Source organism: Henckelia pumila, chromosome 1, assembly GCF_033568475.1.
Source record: "Henckelia pumila isolate YLH828 chromosome 1, ASM3356847v2, whole genome shotgun sequence".
Taxonomy (NCBI): domain Eukaryota; kingdom Viridiplantae; phylum Streptophyta; class Magnoliopsida; order Lamiales; family Gesneriaceae; genus Henckelia; species Henckelia pumila.
Genome location: NC_133120.1, coordinates 76,329,758 through 76,340,451, shown reverse-complemented (window position 1 = coordinate 76,340,451; position 10,694 = coordinate 76,329,758). Strand labels below are relative to the sequence as shown.

General features: G+C 37.6%; 2 protein-coding genes across 2 annotated transcripts; both read left to right on the top strand.

The window, feature by feature from the left end:
• The first annotated feature begins 1,334 nt into the window (after positions 1-1,334).
• LOC140865608 (uncharacterized) lies at positions 1,335-5,693 on the top strand. The gene is made up of 5 exons (XM_073270296.1): positions 1,335-1,670; positions 1,938-2,237; positions 3,882-4,264; positions 5,183-5,459; positions 5,592-5,693. Exons 1-5 carry the CDS (start codon positions 1,335-1,337, stop codon positions 5,691-5,693), a joined length of 1,398 nt encoding a protein of 465 aa, XP_073126397.1.
• Positions 5,694-9,003: 3,310 nt separating this feature from the next.
• LOC140875924 (uncharacterized) lies at positions 9,004-10,181 on the top strand. The gene has a single exon (XM_073279757.1). It carries the CDS (start codon positions 9,119-9,121, stop codon positions 9,896-9,898), a length of 780 nt encoding a protein of 259 aa, XP_073135858.1. The 5' UTR covers positions 9,004-9,118; the 3' UTR covers positions 9,899-10,181.
• The last annotated feature ends 513 nt before the right edge of the window (positions 10,182-10,694 follow it).

Genomic DNA, 10,694 nt, shown 5'->3' with positions numbered 1-10,694 from the left:
AAGCGGGTCCACAAGCGGGTCCGGGCGGGTCTCGGGTTTGGCCAAACCCGCCCCGCCCCGCCAAAGTATTATATATATAAAAATTTAAAATATTCATGTATATATATAAATATAAAATATATATGTAATATTAATAATATATAATTATATTATTATACTAAATAATTAATATTTTATCCATAATTTGAATGTGTAATATTATTGGATTGAAATTAATTTATTTTATTATGATATGTTTAGTCATTATAATGTTTTTAGCTAATAAATATTAATTAATTATAAGTTAATAAATTTAAACTTGTGAGAATAATTTATTTTTTGTCTTAAATATTATAAATCTATATTTGAAATTAAATTTAATGATATTTGTTAATTTTTAAACTTTTTATTTTTTTTATTTTAATAAATTTAAAATTATTTAATTTATGGCGGGTCCAACGGGTCTAACCCGGATTGGAGCCGCCGGGTTTGCGGGGCGGGGCGGGTCCCGGGTTTAGCCAAATACTCCCCAGACCCTGCCCCCTTGCCATCCTTAGGATGAATTGCTCGAGGAAGCACACAGTGCGATTATTCTCTGTCTGGGAGATAGACCTCTTCGGGAGGTGGCCAGAGAAGAATCTGCAGCGGCTGTGTGGCTTAAACTTGAGAATGTATACATGACGAAATCCCTGGCTAACCGTCTGTACATGAAACAGAGGTTGTATTCTTTTGTGATCAAGGATTAGAAGAACCTGGAAGACCAGATCAAAGAATTCACAAAAATATTGGAAAACTTGGAGAATATTGAATTAAAGCTTGAGGATGAAGATCTGGCTTTGATATTTCTGAATGCTCTTCCAAAAGCATATGAAAATTTAAGAGATGCTTTGTTATATGGAAGAGAACATACTATAACATTGGAAGAAGTTATATATGTCTGCTATTTAATCCAAGAAACTTCAGAGAAAGTCAAACACAAACACTGAATCACATGGAGAAGGTCTTACGGCGAGGGGCAGAAGTGATAAGAGGACATCCAGTGGAAAATACAGGCCAAAGTCCAGATCGAAGAGTCAAGGAAGATATCAGAACAGAAACTTGGATAATATGAAGTGATATGCTTGTCAGAAGGTTGGACATCTAAGAAGAGATTGTCCGGAAAGGAAATGGAAGCAACAAAAAAAATCCAAAGATGATGGTACTCTGGCCGTAGCTACAGATGGATATGACTCAGCAGAAGTATTGGTGGTTTTTAAAGGTGATCAAAACCACGAGTGGATACTGGATTCAGGATGCTCCTTTCACATGTGTCCTATAAGATCTTGGTTTGAAAGCTGGAAGAAGCTGATCAGGGCATGGTATTGTTGGGGAATAATCAGTCATCCAGAATAAAAGGCTCTGGAAATATCAGAATAAGGATACATGATGGGATTGAAAGAGTACTCACCAAGGTGAGGTATGTGCCTGAGTTGAAGAGAAACTTGATATCATTGGGAACACTTGATTTTCAGGGATATTCATTCAAATCAGGAGCAGACAGTATCTTAGTGTCAAAAGGATATCTTGTTGTTATGAAGGCTGTCAAAAGGAACCTCTTGTATGTACTACAAGGTGATACAATTATTGGAAGTACAACTAGTATTCAGGAACAGCAGGACAGAACCAAGCTATGGCATCTGAGGCTTGGACACGTAAGTGAGAAGGGATTACATGAGCTGTCTAAACAGGGTCTTTTAGGTGGAGATAAGATCGAATCACTAGAGTTGTGTGATAGTTGTGCTCTTGGGAAATAAAAAAGAGTATCGTTTGGTCAAGGAAGTCACACAACTGAGCAACCATTGGCCTACATTCATTCATATCTATGGGGTCCTTCTCGGACAAAAACTCATGGAGGAGGCAGATACTTCATGTATTTGATAGATGATTACTCAAGGAGAGTATGGACATTCATCTTAAAGACTAAGGATGAAGCATATGACAAGTTCAGAGAATGGCTACTGGCAGTAGAGAACAAGAGTGATAGAATAGTTAAACACCTAAGAACAGATAATGGACTGGAATATTTATCAGATAAGTTTGTCAAGCTATGTAAGGAGAAAGGCATTACCAGACACAGAACAGTGACAGGAACACCACAACAGAACGACCTGGCAGAGAGAATGAATAGAACTCTTCTGGAAAGGGTCAGATGTATGTTGATCAATGCTTCTCTATCTAAGTCCTTTTGGGGAGAAGCATTATCTACTGCGTGCTATTTGGTAAATAGGTGTTCATCCAGTGCGATTGGTTTCAAAACACCAATGGAGAAGTGGAGTGGAACACCGGCAAACTATTCAAACTTGAGGATATTCGGATGTCTTGCATATGCTCATCTGAAACAGGACAAGTTGGAAGCAAGGGCAGCCAGATGTATATTCATTGGGTATCCGGATGGTGTGAAGGGTTATAAGGTTTGGAACCTGGATTCAAGAGGTCCAAAGTGCTTCATGTAGTAGCCCGTAACCAAAATCAGTGATTAAGGAATTAATCATAATTACTTGGGAAGGGTTCGGAAGCTCCGAAGGCAGGATCGAAAGCTCAGAATAAGATCGGAAGCTCCGAAGGTGAGTTCGAAAGCTCCGAACAGGATCGGAAGCTCCGATCGAATTACGTCAGGCATGACGTGTGGCAGGATCGGAAGCTCCGATCAGGATCGGAAGTTTCGATCACCCCTATCCAAAGTCAACCAGTGAGATTTTGACACATGGCAGATAAGCGAGATCGGAAGCTCCGATGTCGGGATCGGACGTTCCGATCGTGATCGAACGTTCCGATCGAGGAACGGAGGTTCCGATCGTCGTCTATAAATAGGGGGTGCCGAGCTCACATTTGAGTGCACCAATTCCTCTCTTCTTTCTCAATTCCTTAGCCTTCTAACTCAAATCTAGGGAATTCTAGGCGTCCCATGGGGAATCCGGAAGTGGCATAGCGATCCAGGCGTCGTAGCAGAGCTGTGGCCTAGTTTTGAGGCACTCGACATCAAAGGGCTAACGACGGACGAGGTATAGCTTTTGCTTCCTATAAATATTTAGGAGTATGCTTTAGCTTAGTTAATTAAGGCTTTTTGAGCGCTATAATGATAGTAGTATCATTTGGCAGTGTAGAGCAGACTATAGGCGTGGACCTAGAGTTGGTAGAACTTGCACTGATTTGAGGTACGAAAGTACTGTTCGAGATATCCTGACTGAGTATGCATGTATTATGTGACTGCATGATTTATATGTCATGATTTATGCTGCATTCATTTGCATATTGAGCTATCTCCTTCGAGATGTCTATTAGTAGGGTTGTACCCTATCCTGTTAGTGGATGGACTTCCATGGCTTTGGGTCCGGTAAATCCACTGATATTATGGTATGGGAGCCACCTCCTGAAGCGATGGCATAACGTGCTACATACCAGGGCCCGGTCTGTCTCTGTTATCTGATCCTTGACCTCGAGTTTATAGGAAGTTCACTTTGCATGCATGTATACTCATACTCTCGTGCTGAGCGTTTTATGATCACGTCTCGTACTCTGTGTTTCTGAACACCCTATTCCATGGGGCAGGTTTGCGATTGGACGAGGCCGGTGGATCCAAGAGGGGCTAGGCAGTTGTTGGTCAGCTGGAGCTTCGCCTAAGTTTTATTCTGTTGTTATTTGGATTAATACAGCTGCTCGATATGGTTGTATAATATTTGGGTATTTACAGATTCCTTGCCTTGGGATTGTATATTGTTTATGGTTTCCGCAGTTTTATTCTGATATCCATTTAATTAAGTTAATTGCATGCCTAAGTTCTGTTTAGTAGGTGATCCAGGTAAGGGTCACTACACTTCAACACCAGGGATGTGAAGTTTGATGAAATGAAATAAGATGGAAAGGACAGTCAGATCAGTGTGAATGATAAACTACCGATTGAGGTGGAGTATTCTGTGCCAAATAAAGAGTCAGATGAGATGCAAGATTATGATATGACAGCGAGTGATCCAAAAGAGAACTTGAGTACCTATAATCTTGCAAGGGACAGAACCAGAAGGGAGATCCGAGCTCCTAAGAGGTTTGGTGAAACTGATCTGGCTTGGTATGCACTTACAGTAGCTGAAGAGGTGGAGTATTCAGAGCCGGATACATATGATGAAGCTATGACGAGTAAACAGAAAAACAAGTGGATTGAAGCTATGAATGAAGAGATGAACTCACTCGAGAAGAATCAAACCTGGACACTAGTAGACAGACCTAAGCATCAAAAGACATTGGGATGCAAGTGGATCTATAAACAAAAGGAAGGAACTCCTGGTACAGATCAGATCAAGTATAAAACAAGATTGGTTGCAAAGGGTTTTGGTCAAGTAGAAGGAATAGATTTTAATGAAGTCTATTCTCAAGTGGTCAAACATTGTTCCATCCGGATTATGTTAGCACTGGTGAACCAGATCGACTTGGAGCTTGAGCAGATGGATGTTAAAACTACGTTTCTACACGGTGACTTGGAAGAAACCATTTATATGGAACAACCAAAGGGCTTCATACATCAGAAAACACAGAACAAAGTCTGCTTACTGAGAAAATCATTGTATGGGCTGAAGCAGAGTCCGAGGCAGTGGAATAAGAGGTTTGATGAGTTCATGATTGGTATTGGTTTTGATAGAAGCCAATATGACAGATGTGTCTATCTGAAGAAGGATGAAGGGCAGGTTATCTTGTACCTACTGATTTACGTTGATGACATTTTGATCGCAAGTAAAAGTAGGACAGAGATATCATCCTTGAAACAACAGCTCAACTCGAAGTTTGAGATGAAAGATCTGGGTGAAGCGAAGAGAATTCTGGGCATGGACATAGTGAGAAACAGGAAAAGACAGGAGATTCATCTGAGTCAGAAGAACTATTTGAATAAGGTTGTTCTGCGGTATAACATGAATCAAGCAAAATGTGTGTTGACCCCTCTGGGACATCATTTGAAGCTATCTGCGAGTCAGTCACCTGAAAGTGAGGAAGACAAGATGAAGATGGCTGGTATTCCATATGCTAGTTAAGTGGGGAGTCTCATATATGGAATGGTGTGTAGTAGGCCTGATCTGGCATACACAATCAGTGTTGTGTCTAGATTTATGGCTAATCTGGGTACATATCATTGGGAAGCTCTGAAGTGGATTCTCCGATATCTCATAAACACAACTAGGTTGGGGTTGAAGTTTGAGAAACAGCAAGATGGGATTGATCCGGTAGTTGGATATGTGGATTCAAATTTTGCTGGAAACTTAGACACGAGAAAGTCGTTGACTGGATATGTGTTCACCTTTTATGGCACAACGATCACCTGGAAGTCAAATCTACAGTCAGTGGTTGCTCTTTCTACCACTGAGGCAGAATTCATAGTAGTTACGGAGGCCATAAAAGAAGGATTGTGGTTAAAGGGGATGATAGCAGAGTTGGGTGTAAAACAAGATCAAGTTGTAGTACACTGTGACAACCAAAGTGCAATACACTTGACGAAATACCAAGTCTATCATGAACGATCGAAACACATAGATGTGAAGATGCATTTCGTTAGAGATGTAATTGAAAAAGGAGATGTGATCCTTGTGAAGATAGCATCAGAAGAAAATCATACAGATGCTATGACGAAGTCACTGCCGTATGCTAAGTTCAAGAAATGTTTGGATTTAGTTAATGCGGTGATTGGAAATTAGCCAAGGTGGCTAGGATGGAGAGCAGCATTCAACCTGAAATAATCAAGGTGGAGATTGTTGAAGTATGTCAGATTGAATGGGAATAGAGAAGAGATCGGATCGAATAGTACAGATCAGTTGAGCTCGGTGTTCAGATGAGTTCATGGTCCAGATCGAATACTGGGATCAGATCGATGTGATGGTCAGATGAGTCTTTGGATGAGTTCATGCAGATAGATTGCTCGAGTATTGTGACTTGGTTAGAAGTCAGATGAAGTTTCCGTAAAGCTGGAAGCTTGCAGGCAGTTCGATGCAGATCGAAGTACAAGAGCAGATCAGACTGATGAATGAAGGCTTATCGGGTTGGACCATGTTGAATTTATAATTGGGCCGTAAGTTACTGTTGACCTAAAGCCCAAGATGAAAGTCGGTGTAATTCTCTATATAAGCAGATGGAAGATGGCCGCAACGAAAATAACAGAAAATCAAATTCTTCAGAATATATTGAGAGAGAAGGAGAGATTTCGGAGGGGAAAACTTGGGCGTAGATTGTGACGGGAAGATTCAAGTATCAATAGCTTGAATCGTGTCTGTATCTAGCATTAAGAGTTTTCTGGTCTATCTCTGTAATAAGCTCTGTTGATTGAGCTTGGTTTGTTCTGTTGGTGATTAATAAAGTGATTGTATTGCTCTCTCGTGGACGTAGGCAAATTCCTTGCCGAACCACGTAAATACTTGCGTCGTTTATTTTGCTTTCGCGTGAGTTGGTGTGTGATCTGAGTTGTGTGTTCTTATCTGGGATTATTGTTCTTGTGCGTGTTGCTTGTTAACTTTCTCGGAATACCAAATTTTTTGATTGATTCCTAACAGATAGCTTGCGCATTTATTGACAACGCTAAGTACCCTATTTTCCCCTAGATTGGTTGGAGTCCACCTTAGGTTCTACATGAGTGCCGATTGAGATCACTTGCAGAATAGGCCATCATAGAGGTGTGAAAATAGGGTTAGTTGTACGACAATTTGATCCACAACTCGTCGCAACCCATCATTAAGTGGGTTGAGAAAACACCAACTCAATCCAACCCAACCCAACTCAATCCACCTATATTGGTGACTTAACAGACCAATCCGATGAGCTTATGTGTAATCTGGTGGATTAGGACAGATGACCCACAACTTGTCGCACCCCACCATTAGGAGGATGGGTCGGTCAGTCATTTGGTAGATTGAAAAATTATCAGCTCAATCCACCTATTTTACTTGAGAGGACGAGTCAATCCGACATACCTAACTCATTTTGACACCTCTAAGTAAACGTGTCACCCAACCTAACATATACCCATCGACTACACGAGCTCGGTGTCTCGATCTCACTACCTTGATCTTAGAGGCCCGAGTCCTCGGGCACACTATCTCGATATCCGATATTTTACTTATCCAATTTGCCTATTTTGATCCGGGGTACCGGTGATACCCAATGAATATCCGGTGCATCACACCTAGTGGGATGAAAGTCACATGATGGATGGTCATCAATGTCCCAACAATGCACCATAGAGAAACTCTAGCATGATATCATATAAGATGAGCAAATAAAAGATATCAGCATGATTTCTAGACACATTTCTTGCTATTAGCCTCATTTATTTATAAGTTGGCCGACCTAAGCAATTCAATTCAGAATGATCTAGAATGGCGTGAGAGTCTAGGGTTTAGCTATTCATTACATCAGTCATCAGAAAAACTACATCCATATAGATCTAAAAAATCTAAGGTCGTTGTTAAGCCAAATTAAGGTAGTGTTTGTAACATTTAAGTGATTATGAATTTTTTCTTTAACAAATCTATTAAGAAAAAAATTCATAATCACTTATTTTTAAAAGTTGCAAATACTACCCAAATATTCAAAAGAAAAATCTAAAATGTCTCCATAATTCAAAAATAGATGAATTTGAAATCAACTAATTAAATGCTTAAAATAATTAGTGGATGATTTAAAATTCGTCATCCAACATGATTTACCCAAACAAACCAACATATTTGTTATGAGCAGTCTTTTGTGAGACGTGTCGATCATGCATGATCATATTTATAATAAAAAAAATAATAGTTGACATAAAAAAATATTATTTTTTATTAATAATTCAAATAAAAAATATGTCTTACAAAATTAACCGTAAAATCGTGTCACATGAGTTCTTGTGTTTGTTATTATATCCAGATACCACCTAATATATTTTTATCGAAGGTATGAATTTGAGAACCTAATTTGTGGTCAAGCTGTATTTCTTGATATTAATAGATAATTACTTAAGTAGCATGCTGTCATAAATATTGTGCATTGGACGTGTAACATCATGTTTAGCTTTAACTAGTTATAACCATTAATTATTGGTTTGGTTCTCGTAGACTTGGGACCGATTCAAATAAAAATCCACAAACTTGATGGTCACTCCAATTAATCTTATATTCTTCATACACCATTTTTTTGGGGTGTTTTTTTCTATATCATTTAATTGAGGAACAAATTCCATCTGAATAAAGTGTATTTTTGGCCTTTAAATGTAGATTTATAAACTTTTCAAAGCATATTTCAATTACCATGTATTTAGGTATAAATACTAATCAACCAACACCATTGTAACTTTAATTTACATGCTCCATTTATAAACACAACCTATCGTGTGACAGCAGCTAATATTATTATATTATCACTAGCTAGTGGGCTAGTAATATTGCGCCCCTGTGCCTGTGGAGTAGTTGTGTGGAAAATTTAATATTTTAAAATCAAATTTAAATGCGCTATATTATTAGTGTTAAAGTAGGTAAGATATATAGAGATAATTTTTTTAAAAAATAAATAAATAAATCAACAAAACTATATATAAAAAAACACCAAAATTGAACAAATCAAAAAATAAATAAACTAATATAGAAGGGAAATTCATTTTCCTTTGGAAGTTTTCCACAATTTTCATTTTTAATCATGTTATCGATTAATTCCTAGTTTCCGTCTATTAATTTTCATTTTTTCAAATTTTTTTCTCACTTGAGGACTGAAATGACATCGGACGCTTCAGTAATATTCATCAGCATATCAACAGTTTTCACAAACGTATCATCATTCTCCGACACAATATCACATTAGCACTCGGATTAAAAAAAAAACTAAATAAAAAATGAAAAAATATATCATTATAAAAATATTAAATTTCTTAAAATCCAAAACCTCCATTAATTAATTTCCAATATATGTACCCACAAAATTACACAGAAGCTTCCATGGAGAATTATTAAGTATTAACTATGTATGATAAAGACTTTGTGTTTCTTTGACCAAATCCCTCAAAGTCTCCTCAAATGGCTCCACCTCAATATATATCTGCTTCGTGTTATAACTTTCTTTGATTCAATCAATCACCAAAATCCCCATATATCATCACCAAATGTTTATCTGTGGCAGCGGAAGCTTCAGCCATGAAGACGAAAACGAACGCTACACCAGTCCATGTTCGACCCCGAAGAGATCGAAAAAGAACACGAGTTTCTGCAGAATCGGCAAAGATAGCAGCAACAAGAACCCTTATGCAGGCAGGGGTTTGGACAAATTCTACGCACTTTTAGCTGAACTTGATGACAAGAAGCAGAAGATCTACACCCAAGTTGGGTCCGACGAGATATCCTTGGTGCGTTTCGTTTACCCAAATGATTCCGACCAGGTGAAGCCCATCGTCGTCAAGTCCAAAGAGAAGAACACAATACAGGGTTTTGCCAAGAATCATCAGAGAGGCGATAATATTCCGGCGGTTCATGTTCAAGTGGCGCAAGACAAGATTGAAAGCGCGGCGGAGATCCCTGATCATAAAGAGGCTAAAAGGAGCTCCTTGGCCGGTTTCAGGGTGGAGAAATTGAGGCATCCTTATTACTATTTCCCACTGATCTTGATGATGATTCTGTTGTTTCTTGTTGTTTATGGGAGATCTTTTGCGATTCTGTGTACTTCGATTGGATGGTATCTGATTCCCACTGTGAATGGTATTGGGAATTATTCATCGAGCACTAGAACGTTGAAGAGGAAGAAGGAATCATCAGCAAGGAAATTTATAAGCGAGAAAAAGATTGTAAATAACCAAGGATCGTCTTCTCCGACAAGTGTTCTTAATGGGCTAATTACAGTAGATAAGTCACCTCAACACCAAGAAATGGGGCGTAGAAGAAGCTTTTGATCAAAGAATTATGTTGCTTGTCCTTTGTGCATTCTTCTTGTTATTTTCTTCATTTTTTTTACTTTCTTTTAATTTTTTTTTTCTTTTGGCTCAAACTTTGGGAACTAACAAACCCAACACTCTCAGAGGAGAGGAAATGCAAATACTTTTTTTTTTTTTTTCTCAGTAGGTTTCTTGTATCGATGATATCGGTCAATCATACTCTTTGTTTATAATAAAAAGTAATTTTTTTGAGTGATCCAAATAAAAAATCTATCATACAAAATTGATCAATGAAACAGTGAGATTTTGTGTTTTTGGGTTTTATTTTCAAATAGAGTTCACCTGGATCAAGAATGTACATAAATATGGAAATAATCCATATATATATTGGATTTGGAGGGTGTTTGGCTAAATTTATTAAAAAGAGCTTATAAGCTCTTAGAGCTTAAAAGTTGTTTTACGAGCTTATAAGCTGTTAGAACTTATTTTAAAAATAAGTTATTAAAGTGTTTGAGTAAACTTATTTTAAACAAGTTAAAGATGTTGATATGTTTGGTATTATAAGATTTTTTATTGTCAAAATTATCAAGAAGGGTTTCTATGAAAATAATGTTTCGAGTTATACATATACGAAAATAGTTTTAGAATAAACCTATATTAAAAAATAATTTTTTTTTTATATTTTACTTTTAGAAAAATTTATGTAATTTTTTTTTAAGTGATCCAAATAAAAAATCTATCATACAAAATTGATTCATGAAACAGTGAGATTTTGTGTTTTTGTGTTTTTTGTTTTTGGGTTTTATTTTCAAAT